General features: G+C 49.5%; 1 protein-coding gene across 1 annotated transcript in view; it reads right to left on the bottom strand.

The window, feature by feature from the left end:
- UNCX (UNC homeobox) overlaps positions 1-7,506 on the bottom strand; it is a 7,567-nt gene extending 61 nt beyond the window's left edge. Inside the window, exons 1-3 of the mRNA XM_079952940.1 lie at positions 6,835-7,506; positions 5,099-5,274; positions 1-1,627 (exon numbers count right to left, since the gene is read on the bottom strand). The exon at positions 1-1,627 is cut by the window's left edge and continues 61 nt beyond it. Of these exons, the coding sequence (XP_079809066.1) occupies positions 491-1,627; positions 5,099-5,274; positions 6,835-7,090 (1,569 nt within the window). The 5' untranslated portion in view covers positions 7,091-7,506 and the 3' untranslated portion in view covers positions 1-490. The remainder of the gene's footprint in view (positions 1,628-5,098; positions 5,275-6,834) is intronic.
- Positions 7,507-13,583: the final 6,077 nt, after the last annotated feature.

Genomic DNA, 13,583 nt, shown 5'->3' with positions numbered 1-13,583 from the left:
AAACATTTTTGCATTTTACAAGGTTTGAGGAGTCGCTGTTGTGTCTGGTTTTTTTTTTTACAGTTTGTGTTCACGTCGTCAAGTCCAGCTTCTTCTAATGCCCCTTCCCTCCCATCTTTTTGAAAGGAAAAGAAAAATTAAATATATATTTTATAACCCCCAAAAAATTGATCACCTGATTTTTAAATGGGACTCAGTTATAGACTCAGAGCGGGGATGTATTGGGGGGGCGGAGATCGAGAGAGAGAGAGAGAGAGAGAGAAGGAAATAGAGAAAATGCGCGCGGGGGGAGGACTTCTTTTAAAATATATAGATATAGATATATGTGTAATAAACAGAAGAAGGGAAACTGTCTTGGGAAAACTTTGGGAGTGTCAAGAAGTTTAAGGTGGGTAAGCTGAATCGCCCCCTCTCCCTGCCCGCCCCCCTGCAAGGAATCTAATATATAATCGGTTCTTCTCCCTCCCCCGCCCTTTTCCTCCTTATTTCTTTAGTCCATATCCACTTCCTCACAGTCTAAATTGCTGGTCTCTGCTGGACAGTTTGGCTCTGTGCGACAATCCGGATTGTCTCTGGATTGACAAGCGTCTTTCGCGGGGGACTTTGGTTGCACGACGGCGCAGCTACTGTCCATCTGGGAAGAGGAATCGCAATAGGCAGAGGGGGGAGAGGAGGAGGAGGAGGAGGAGGAAGCGGAGGAAGAGGAGCAGCCTGCGGCCGGAGGGGAAACCACGGCCTTCCTCAGTCCGCAGAGGGCCCCGGGCGCGACGGAGGAGCTATTCTCGGGCGGCAAGCGGCTTCCGGACGTGGAGATGGCGGCGGTGCTGCTGCTCTTGGGGGGCGCGGGGTCCGGGCTGGGGTTGGCGGCGGGCAGAGGGGAACCCCCCTGAGGCGGCTCTTGGCCCGGGTTGCTCTTGAGGGCGGCTTGGGGCACGATGAAGCCCAGCGGCTGCGTGATGGGGTAGAGCAAAAAGTGCCCCTTGCCGATGAGCGTGCGCGCCGTCGGGGCGCACGGCGCCAAGGCCTGCGGGAAATCCAGCGCCGCTTTCCGCCGCGGCGGCGAGTCCGACAGGAGGCTCTCCACGCTGAACGGGTTGAGCTTGGGCAAGGCGCCGCCCGAGCCGCCCACCCCGCCTCGCGCCGTCGAGGGAGGCGGCCCGCACTCGGAGCCCGACGGCGCGGACCCGTCCTTCTCGGCACACCGGTTGCTGCCGCCGCCGCCGCCACCACCACCACAGACCCCGTGGCCGCCTCGGCTCGGGTAGAAAGCCGAGGCCGCAGGGTCGCAGCTGCCCGGCCGGGACGGGTTGTGAGGGCCGATCTTGCAGGTGTCCGGAGGGTCCGGAGAGAGGCCTCCGCCGCCGCCGTCGCTGTCGGAGCTCTGCGTGCTGCTGTTGACGGAGAGGCCGCTGGGCGAGTGCAGGTTCCGGCTCTGGCTCTTGAGCAGCTTCTTCTCGTGCTTGCGCTTTTTCTTCTCCATCTTCTCCAGCTCCTTGCGCGCGATCTCCTCCGGGTCCATCGGCTCCCCGCTGCACGTCGTCGGATGGGAGTTGTGCGCCGGCCGGCCGGGCCCCTTCTTCGTGTTCTCTTTCTTTCGCCATTTGGCCCGGCGGTTTTGGAACCAAACCTACACACCGAACAAGGAGGAGAAGCCGTTAACAGCAGGGACCCCCTGGTGGCCCCCGAGGGCCAGTGGGGGAGGAGGGGGGTCGCCAGCTTCCTCCCGCCCCCCCCCCCACAACCTCCCATCCCTCCTCCCCTTCTTGCTCGGGGCAGAAGCAGCCAAGTCCCGACCCGCGTTAACCATTCCTGGGTAGTTTGCATTTTATCCTATTTTTAATAAAGAGCGAAATCTTACACACTTCTAATCAGAAGTCAACCCCAGCGAGTTAAATGGGCTTTACTCCCAGGTAAAGGAGCCTAGGATTGCAGCCTCAAAAAATCAGAATTCGGACAGAAAGGGAAGTTTGGTGCTTTTAGTGGGGGTGCAAGTAGAGACCACTCCAGCAAATATATATCTCAAAGAGAGAGAGAGAGAAATAATCCTGCGGGTCTCTCTTTTTGGGGGGAGGCGCTGGGGGGGGGGGGGGCGTCTGGAAATTCAAAGGCTTAGAGCCAACAGCGTGCAAGGAAAGGAAGGTACAAGGGAAAAAAATCAAAGCGCCACCGGAGATGTTGTTGTTGGTATTTGCTCTTTTCCTCCCCTCGCTGTCTACCTTCCCTGCTAGGTGCGTAAAGATCCAGGGTTGGGTATCCAAACCGGCTTTCTCTTTCGGAAGTTTGATGGCAAACTCCCACGTCGTCGTCTCCCCCCCCCCCGCCCCAAAAACACCATACAAGAGACTGTGCCTGTTGGTTCAAATGTAGCAGTTCCTACATTTCCGCTCATGGGTTTGTGCGCTCGGTTCGGTTGGAAAGGGCCCTCGGGCGGCAGGGAAAACATCTTAATTATATCGTATTAATCGGGTGACAGTATACTGTTGTTATTATTATTATTTAAAAATATCACTGGGGTGTGGGTGGGAAATGCCATGAACTACGAATAAAAGTATTTGCTCCCTTTTCGCTCCCTACCCCCCCCCCCCAAACAATCACACAAGTCACCACATCCCGGGTATCCCCTTCCGAAGTGAATTGCGAAGGAGGAAAGGAAAATTGGAAAGGGGAGAGAGAGAGAGAGTTCTTGGAATCTGCCACACGTGTTTTCTCGACGACAACCTCCCTCCCACTCCCCTAAATCACGACTGCAGCCTTTCCTGGGTTTTCATTCAGAGGGAGAGAGAGACTCTAACTTGAAGACTGTGAAATTGACAAACGAAAGGGATCAAGATTTGACCTTATGGAAAGTCAGATGTCACCACCAGCTTTTAAGGAACTCTCCCACCATCACACACGCACACGAGTTTCTTTAAAAAAAACAAATAAATAAGGCGCTCATCCCACCGTTTTTCAACAGCAACATCCTCCCCCCCCACAACTAAAACATACTGATCGAAGACGAGGAGGAGGAATAATACTTTAAGATCAACGAGGTTTGAGAAAGTGTCCGTCCCAAGATCCACAAAATGAAAAACGCTTGGCAAAGGTGTAAAAACAAAACCCCTAAAGGGAGAAGAAGCTTGGAGAGGGGGGGAGGGGAGTGCTATTTCCCACGAGCTCTCAAATCAATAAATTAACATTCACAAACAGGCCCCCAACTTAAACATCACTGTTTTAGTATCAAAGTGAGGTGGTTCCCCCCCCCCCCGAATCCTTTGACTCTCATGCACTTTTCATGCACTTTTCACTCTTTGCCCCCCACCTCAATCATCGTGGCAGAGAGCCCACAATAAAACCACACCATTAATATTAATATTTTTAAAATCAACTTTCAAAAGTAAACCGGAGATCAGGGTGGGGTGGGGAGTGTTTCGGGGGTGCTTAAGGAATTCTATGTTTAGAGGGTGTGTGTTTTTAAGGACATAGGGTGGTGAAGGGAAGCATAAGTAACTTAATTAACCTTGCTGGTCCCTATCAGAAAACCTTGTTTTTTAAAATTAATAATAATAATAATAATAATAATAATAATAATAATAATAATAAGCTTGCTCTGCCGGTATGTATTTTGCAATTCCCTATCCTTTCCTGACTTGTCAGTTCCAGCAGCCCTTGTCACCGAGAATTACTCATTATCGTATTAGAGGGAAATCGAGGGTCTTGACTTCATTCAACAGCCTCCGAACAAATTGGATAAAAGGATTTCAAAACAGAAGAGGTCAGGAGAGGGGAAGAGGGGGAGGGTGGAAGCATTTTGTAAATACACCTTTTAGACAATGCCAGCCCGGATTAATAAGAGTCAGTAATGTTATTAGCCCCTGCGCTTTTGCAAGTAACAACTCTATTATTTTTTAAAACGCACGCACGCACACAAGGGGCTTCTGTGGGAGAGAGACTCCTTGTTTTCGATTGCCTGGCTGCTCCGATATGGGGCGGGCGTTGAAAAGTGTGCCACCCCAAGTTCTTCCATGCTCGACCCCAAACCCCCAGAGCCAGGAAAGATGTTGCAAAGTTTGGGTAGGGTTTTCTATTTTTTCCAAATTCAGAACTAAAGGTGGGGGAGTAACGGTATTAGTACCTTGTTATTAAAAATAATTGCCTATGAGATTATTTTTAAAGTCTGCTCTGAAGCAGGGGGGGAGGTGGAATTCTTCCCCCCCCTCCCAAAAAAATTAAAAAGTATACAAGAGCGGTTGAAACCAACATGCAATCCGTATCCTGCTTAAATTTCATGTTGGTGAAAATTGTACTACGGGGCAAATATACATTTATGAAATCTAACCCCCTTTGCCATTTTCCCTTTAAAATCTCCCCGACCGCTTCCCTCTCTCTCCCTCTCTCTCTCCCTCCCCGCCCCCCCATCCCAGGGGCTAAGCGGCAAATCTGAACTCGCGTGTCCCTCATCAGGCCTAACTCTGGAAAATATTTAATGTAAACTACCTCAACAACCTTCTGCACTTGAACTGCATCCCGGGGGTCTACTTCTTTTTAGGGGTTGTCGGGCGGGGGAGAAAATAGAGACGAAAAAACAAATAACTCCCGAAAGCTAGAGTACAAATAAATATAAATGGAGAGGGGTTTTCCCTACCCGCGGGCGGAAATTAAAGGAAAGGTAGTAGAGGAACTGGGAAGGGGGCGCAAGACCACTTCCACGCAATGAACACCGCCCCCAGCATGTTTAGGAGCAAAGAAGGGAGGCATTTATTTTTGCTAACCCCACACCCCCACCCCTCTAAAATGCTTTCTCCAACTTTAAACAAAACCACACACAAACACAAAGTTGGTAAATTTGGTTTGCTGGCCCGAGAGAGAAGGGAGGGGGGCGCAAGATTTTGGCGAGGACAGAATTTGGGCCGGATCCAGCTCAAGGTGCGTAACTCTTTCCCATGCTAAGGAACTGGTAGGCTTTGCACAGAGTAGTCTTATATTTACGTTTATCCCACTGTGCTCAATGGGCAGGTGTCAAGGTTTGAAGCCTGAAACGAGTTTGACTTCGAAGTGGACCCTCGTGCGCTTTATGTTGTATAGGGAAGGAAGGGGAGCCCCGCTCGGGTTTTTTTACCTGCACTCTGGATTCCACCAGATCCAGCCTCAACGCCAGCGCCTCTCTCATAAATACGTCGGGGTAGTGACTTTCGTTAAATGCCTTCTCTAACTCTTCCAGCTGCCAACCGGTGAAATTCGTGCGGGTCCGTCGCCTTTTGCAACCTGGACTCTCCTTGTCAGGATCCACAGAGTCTGGGGGGGGTGCGGAAAAGAGCGATGAGAGAAGCAAACTCTTCATACCAATTACTAATTGATAGACGATCACCTTCCATTCCATAACAATGGGGGGAAAACCACCTTCATATTTAAAAACTGATGGAGTCACACTGATTTACCCCTCTATCAATTTGCTATATATATAGCTGGACCGTATATTCATATTTCGAAGCTAAAACCCAATTGATGGAAACACAACTTCCTTGATTTTTATTTATTTGTCGCCAAGGGTTAATTCGAGGATTGTTTACAAGAGAAATATATAATTTAAGATTCTGGAACGAGCCTTACTTTTTATTTGTTCAAGCGAAGTTGGACAGCAATACATATATTTGTCCTGATTTCGAGAGCTAGGATCCGCTTGCTTTATAATTTCAATTATTTTTTAAAAAATTGGCACGTGGTCCAGTCCCGGCTCCCCACTCTTATTTTCAAGCGAGATTCAAGGTAGCTTTGTTGGAATACAGTTACCAAATAAACGACACGCTTCAGGTCTGTGAGGTCAAATATAAAAGGGCCTCCATTATGTTCTGAGTGGATTTGTAGGTTTTAGGAGTTTGGGTTTAGAAATAGAAGGGAATCTAGGAGGTGGCACCTGGAAACTTTCGATGGGCCGCGGAGCCTTTGCGCAAAACTGCAAAATCCTGACCTCCCCAAGGCCCTCGGTACCATCGCTCTCGTCCTCTCCTCCCCCGCTCATGCAGACCACCTCTCTTTTGTTCGGATTTTCTGTTTGGGCGAGCGAGGACACCAAACTACTAGCCCAAGCCCAAAGCCAGATCGGTTCTGATGTGCGCAGGGAGCGCTTGCCTCGCTTCCTTCAGTGCATGGGATTTTAAAGAGCAGAGGTATCTTATCGTTTTTGCATAAATACTATACTTAATATACAAAAAAATAGTTTATTTTGGGTCCTTTTAGGAGCTAAAGCGGGGAGGGTGAGAAGCGTAAAGAGAGAAGCCGTTTCCGTTTCCACCTTCAGCAAATAAAACGAGTTGCTGGGGGCAGAAAATCCAGCAAAGGAGCTTGCGGAGGAGGCGAGGGCCTTTTCTCACTCCCCAATTTCACAGAACCTTGATGATTCCCCCCACCCCCCAAAAAAACCTCTATTCGGGTTCCTTCCCCCCAAACATCCCCGCTACTTCTGGAAACAAAACAACTAGGACGGAGAGAAAAAGGGAAGAAGAAGAAAATGATCGATTGCGCATCGCGGTTCCTGGAGCTCTGGCGAGGCGCGGGTGCCTCTCCTCGTCGGAGAAGTTGCTTGCGATGAAAACTGGTGGCGGAGTTCTTTTTTAAAAATCTAGATGTCTAATCCTGACCCCTGATTCACCCCTGCTCCTGCTCAGTCTGGCGCTCCCCCCACCCCCCGGAAAGACACCTGGAAAGCCCTGAGTTTTATCCTGCCGGTGATTCCAGGGAGGAGGAGAAGGCGAGGAGGGAAGCTAGCGAGCTGCTACGGAGGGAAGGATGGAGGCACCGGATCGGGCCGGATCCCGGGCGCCGCCAGCCCAGCGCTTGCCATGCCCGCCGACTTACCGGAGAGCTTGAAGGGCTGCCCGTCTCCGCAGCCGGAGGGGATGAGCGGGGTGGGGTTGACCACGGAGGCGGCGCAGGAGCCGTTGAGTAATCCGTCGATGGAGAAGGGTACCGAAGCGGCGGCGGCGGCGGCGGCGGCCGACTGCAGCTGGTGTCCGGCCAGCTCGTAGACATGGTGATGGCCGAGGGGGTAAGGGAAGCCCACCAAGCCTCCGAACTGGGCATGGGGGTGCTCCAGGATGCGGCTGTCCATCATGGAGGGGGCGGACGGGGGGTGGGGGGTTGCGCGCCTCCCTTAACGCAGCTGCGGCGGCGGCTGATGCTGCTGCTGCTGCCGCCCCCGCCGCCGGAGGAGCGCCGCCGCGGTGTGGTGGTGGCAGCAGCGTCGTCGACGGTGGCGAGGTAGACGCGCGAAGAAGGGCGCATGCTGGAGGGCGCCTGGGCGCTTTAACTTTATCAACATCAGGCCTCCCCATAATTAGGCTCAGGCCCGGGGAATTTGGGACCAATAAGAAACGTTAATCGGCCCTGACGTCAGAGACGTGCCAGGGCGGTGGGGGAGCCAAACGTTTTCCATATCGATTGCTAATTATACCTGACATCCACCCTCAATAAACAATATCAAAGCTGTCACAACAAGACAAGCAGGAGAAAGGAGGGAAGAGGAGGAGGAGGAGGAGGAGGAAAGGGAAAAGGGGGGGGTCTCTTTGATAAGAACTCCTCCAGCCCCTGGAGTAAGGGGGTGGGGGAGGGAAGGAGGGAGCTGCCTAGGCCAACGAGAAGAAAGGGAATTTGGGGGGTGCGGGGGAGAAAACCGGATAACTTAGAGATCTGATTGATACCCAGTTAAATACTCAAAAGCAAGCGGAGTTACGCGCTCGTCGTCACCCACCTCTCTCCCCCCCCACCTTCTCCTCCAAATCACTAATAGATTTCCCTTTAAAACATTCGCTGGTGTGTTGTGGAAAGAGGGTCTCTGTCTCTCTCTCTCTCTCTCTCTCTCTCTCTCTCTCTCTCTCTCTCTCTCACCCCCCCTTCTTTTTCTTCCCTCCTCCCTCTTCTCTCTCCTCTCTCTCTCTCCCTCTCCCCCCCCACCTCGTCTTCTTCTCCGTCTACACCAGAAACGTTCGACTCCTCTGAACCTTTAAAGTGATGTTGCTCCAATTACAGGGAGACATTGAGCGGCAAATAGACTGATCCAATAATAGGAGATTCATCATCCGCTCTTTCCAGAGCTGTCACAATGAATTTAAAACTACAAGCCTTTTCATCTCCTCTCAGGCTTCTCTAGCGCAGGGAGGGGGATTGGAAAGACTTTTAAAAAAAAGTATTGGGGGGGGGAGGCGCAAAGAGGCAGAAGGAAAGGGGCGCGGGAGGGGGGTGTAGTATATATATTTGTATGGAATATTTCTCCCCCGCCCTGCCCTGTATTTAAACCAGCGCCATCCGATCGTATCAATCAAAATAATAATTAACGCCATCCCCTTATTGATCCATGGAAAAGCCCATATTAAATTATGAATGGGGCCAGAGGGTTTCTAATTAAAAAGCAGTCTATTTAGCAAAAGGGAGGCCCAATGTGGGTGTGAGGTTTATATATCTATATATACATACACACAAGCGCGACACACAAACACGTAATGACATGTGCATGTGTGGATGCATTCACCAAAAGCAGCCGTAGAGGAAATGTATAAATGGGTCTATTAAGGTCAAAAAGCAGGTACCCCTATTTCAACCTGCTGCCCTTAGACGGGACTTACTTGCGAGTAAACACCGGGTGAAACCAACAAACGGGTGGGCCCGCAGAACTCCTGAAACCAAGCGGGCTTCCCCAAACATCAATCCCATGGAGGCGCCTTTACTCCTGAGTAAGCGCTCCACTGAACTCTCGCCTTGCCTGAGTTGGGTTAAGTCTCCAGCACTGAGCTCTCGGGCCCTCTGCGCTCCCCAGGACGCGTTTTCTTCTTGGCCTGGATGCGGTTGGCACCATTGGGAACAGCATCGGCCTCTCCTGAGGCTGCAGCCTTTAGAATTCTTGCTCCGGAGCAATGTGGAGCCAATCAGACTTTTCCAGAGTGACTCCGGAGCGCGCAGCTCGAAAGACCCCGGCCTAACCATTGCGCGCAGCTTTTTCTTCCTATTTTTGGTCACCCCCTTACCCTAATTGAATTAGCTCCTCGCCTGGACTGCAGCTTCTCGGCGGCCCGGCTTGGTTACCCCAGTTGGAAGCGAGTGTCAAGGATTTCGGAGTCACTTCGGCAGAGGCGGGAGGAAGAGATTCGGCTGAAATAATCCTCGCAACTTTCTTGTTCCGAAGTTGGACACTTTTGTTAACGTTGCAGCCGGAGCTCCGGCCCTTTTGCTCGGAAGGGTTCATAAAGGAAGCTTTTCAAAATGTGGAGTTGGATGGAGAATTGTCACAAGCAGCTCACCACGCTTACTCGGGAGTAGGCGCCTCTGAGACTGCGGCGGAGTCCCTCCATCCCACAGAAGCCTAAAGAGTAGAAAGTGCGTTGGTGTGACTTCTTTACAGCTTAGATGCTTGGAATACCGTCACCACCTCAGCCTAAGCAGAGTTAGGCGCGCCTAACTAAACCCAGGGAAGCCTGTGGGGTTTAACTTTGGATAGGGCCGGGCTGTCAGTCTCCAGACTTCTGAGGCCTCTTTTTCTTCTCTGTCGCTTGACTCCTCCAACTTACGGTCCTGGGAATGTGGTGTCCGGAGGTTGCGGGTCGGAAGCGGATCTGCTCACCTTAGGCTGCGATGCGCACAATTTCCCTAGCAGAAAGTTCCACGGATCTCAGCGGGGCCGACTTCCGAGGAGTCAGATGACCCTCTTCACAGTGTAAAGGGATCCTGAGCTGACTATGCTCCAGCTTCCGAAGGGATCCAGTATATCTGGGGTTAGTAAATAATAAATGGAATGTGGCTTCACTTTTTAAATGACTTTGTTTTTCTTATTTATTTCATATATTTTTTTTAAAAAGCATTCCTGAAGACAAACTCCTGGAAAGGTGGACAAGGAAAGGAGAGAGAAAAAGGAAGATCGTCCGGAGAGCAAAGAAAAACCCCTTTATTTAAACCTAAACAGAACCTGACTGGCATGTTCCTACACCTCTTAAATCTTTCCAGGGTCCAAGAAGAGAAAGCAAAATCTATTATCGCTAGGGAACATCTTTTTAAAAGACTTTCCTCCCCCCCCCCCCCAATCCCTGGTCTTGATGAGCCACAAAAGATGCGTTTCCCAAAGTGTGTTTCCCGGTGGCACGCTTGAAACATCGGGATCAAAACTCCTAATCCGAATTGTCCACTTTCCCCCCTTTTGCTTTTTTTTTAAAGCAAAAAGGAAGGAAAAATCTAATTGAATATCTTCCAACAGACCACTGGCTGCCTTCTCCCACCCCCACCCCCAAACCCTCCCAACCCTACTCGACTCTAGATGGCAGTTTAATTATTACCTTAAAAAAATAAAATAAAATAAAATGCCATTTAGACACACACTCACACGCGCCCCAACTCGAACCCGCAAAGAGAAAATGATGGGGTTAGGATTAATTCCGAGGTGAAGGGGCAAGGGCCTTCCCTTTTCAGCATAATTTAATTTCTTTCTCTATAAATACTAAATGTAAACTGTAGCCACTGAAGCAAGTTTTCGCCTGTAGCAATAAAAGCCCTCATTTTCTGTCGGATTTCTGGATAGGAATGCCAAACGAACGTGTTTTTGAATACAGAACGGTAATCAATCCTGCACAAGAATAAAAAACGGGGGAAAGATTCCCCCTCCCGCTCTCTTCCTCTCTCTCTCTTTCTCTCTCTCTCCCTCTCTCCTTCTCTTTATTATAATGAATTAATTCGACTTTATTTATCCCATTTTCTGGAGCTGACAGAATGTTAATTTGAGTTGAAATTTCGCTCGCCTCTCACTCTCTAACCCTTGCCCCCCAGACTGGCGTGTTGTAATAACCTGAATCTTTCAACAGAAGCCCTGATAATTGTTACCTTATTAGCATGCAAATTGTTTAATTAATATTATTATGGAGAAGCATACAATCCGTCCGTCACTTGACCTCGAGAGCAAGTCCGCGTAGCAACCGGCTCTGTGCATTTCAATAGGGGGCACATTTCAAAAAAATAATCGACTTTGCAAAAAGAAATATATAAATTTTTACCCTCCTCCTTCTCCTCCCCCTTTTTATTTCATGTTTTCCGGATCTTTGTGGAGTTCAAAAAATAAAATAAAATAAATCTCTCTCAAAGTGCTCGAGAGGAGCCTTTCACGTGGGGTGGGGGGCCAAGCAGGCGGGGGCTCTTTGATGCAGCCCTTCCTTGATATCTCTCTATATTGCACTCCATCTTTAAAAAAAGAAAAGAAAAGAAAGAAACACACGCACACACACACGAGAGATAAATCGTTTTATTCTCTGCCCTCTCTTTTATTTATTTATTTCAACCCCCCCCTCACGCGCCCCGACATCAAAAAATATTTTAAAATAATTGCTTCCTTGCCAACTGCAGCTGCTTTAAAGGCAACCGATTTGGAGAGCTGTTCCTCCAAGCCAGATTGGGGGGAAAGGAGAGAGAGAGAGAGAGAGAGAGAGAGAGAGAGAGAGAGAGAGAGAGAGAGAGAGAGAGAGAGATGGGGGGGGCAGGAAGAAAAAAGAAAGCAGCCCTTGACATGCAGTCCTGGGAGACGTTGCATTTAAATCCCTTTTTCTACAGCCGAGTGACATTGTCAGATGCTAGCTTTAATTAACTTGATAATAAGACGTACAAGACTCGCATTCGGGACGCCGCCTCGCCTCGCCTTGTTTCCATCCCCCTCCACGTCTTTCTCCCTCCCTCCCTCTCTCTCTCTCTTATTATTATTATTGCAATCTATGTGTTTTATCTTATACAGAGCTCCTCGTTCTTGCCGGCCTCTTTTTCTTCTACTTTCCCCGCAAAGAATCGGAAAAAAGCCCCCAAAATTAAACTTTTCCTTCTTCTTTTTTAAATAGAAAAGGGGACTAGTTCTGCCTGGGTTGGTTTAGAAGAGGCAGAGCGTCGAGGTTACCCCCGGGAGGGCGCTGGGAGAGGGAGTCAGAAAAAAGTGAGTGGGGTTGGCTGGGGAGAGCGAGGCAGAAGTGGCTAAAGGGAACTGAAACGGGTGGGTGGTTGTTGCCATAGGGAGCTGTCCATATACACCAAGGCAGGTCATTGGTCCGTCTAGCCTGGCCAACAACTCTCAAGGATTGGTCCATGTAGCTTAGTAGTGTCTACACAGGCTGGCAGCAACCCCTCAAGATTTAGGAGCCTCTCCCTACCCTCCCTGAAGATGCAGGGGACTGAAGACCTTCCCCATGAAACCTCCATGAGATTTAAGGACTTTTCAGAGGATGCTCGTTTGCTTTGCCACCACCACCTTCAAGTTTTGGTTTATCTGATAATTTTTGAAGAACAAAATTATTTGGTTTGACTCCTGGCAACCTTTTGGTTAACAGCTACAGTGATACCTCAGGTTACAGACGCTTCAGGTTACAGACTCAGCTAACCCAGAAATAGTGCTTCAGGTTAAGAACTTTGCTTCAGGATGAGAACAGAAATTGTGCTCCGGCGGCACAGTGGCAGGCCCCATTAGCTAAAGTGGTGCTTCAGGTTAAGAACAGTTTCAGGTTGAGAACGGACCTCCGGAACAAATGAAGTACTTAACCCGAGGTACCACTGTACTGACCCCCTGACTAATGGAAGATGAACCTTAATACGGTGTGGGGCACCAAATATTTTATTATTCTTATTCTTATTATTGGGTGGGTGGGTGTATGTATGCAGAGGCATGTTGGTCCCAATGAGGCTGCTTTTCCAGTTCTTCTTTCAAACTTTTGTAGGGTTGAGCAACTTGCAATCCATCATCACCAGCTTCCACCAGAGGAAACTTCTCCTGGGCTTCCTAAAGGCATCTGCTTGGCCACTGTAGATTAAATGAGCTGCTCTGTCCAGGGGTGAATAACTTTTGGTCCTCCAGATGTTGCTGGGCCACATCTCTCATCATCTCTTACTGCTGGACGGGATGACAGGAGTCCAGTCCCAACTAGAGAGTCCAGGTTGCCCATTTGGTTCTAGCATCTCTGAGAATGGCCAGGCAGAAATGGGGCTTCTGAGACCATATAACACCAGCCCTAAAGGATCTACACTGGCTCCCAGTACGTTTCCGAGCACAATTCAAAGGGTCGGTGCTGACCTTTAAAGCCCTAAACGGCCTCGGCCCAGTAGACCTGAAGGAACATCTCCACCCCCATCATCCAGCCCGGACACTGAGGTCCAGCGCCAAGGGCCTTCTGGTGGTTCCCTCCCTGCGAGAAGTAAGGTTAAAGGAAACCAGGCAGTGGGCCTTCTCGGTGTTCGCACCCACCCTGTGGAATGCCCTCCCATCAGATGTCAAGGAAATAAGCAACTATCTGACTTTTAGAAGACATCTGAAAGCAGCCCTGTTTCGGGAAGTTCTTAATATTTGATGTTTTGTTATTCTTTTATATTTGTTGGAAGCCACGCAGAGTGGCTGGGGAAAGGCAGTCATCTGGGCGGGCTACAAATATGATCATGATTATGATTATTATGCTGGCAGTTCCCCCGCACAGGGCACTGAGCTGAGGGGGTGATTAGTAGTAGTAATAATAATTAATAAATAAATAAATAAAGAGAGTTACCTACAGAGAAAATTCATGAAAAGTAACTGTACCAAAATGAATTGTTGTGAAATTAAGAAATAT

Source organism: Podarcis cretensis (genome assembly GCF_951804945.1).
Source record: "Podarcis cretensis genome assembly, chromosome: 14".
Classification (NCBI taxonomy): Eukaryota; Metazoa; Chordata; class Lepidosauria; order Squamata; family Lacertidae; genus Podarcis; species Podarcis cretensis.
This window is presented reverse-complemented; position numbering and strand designations above follow the sequence as displayed.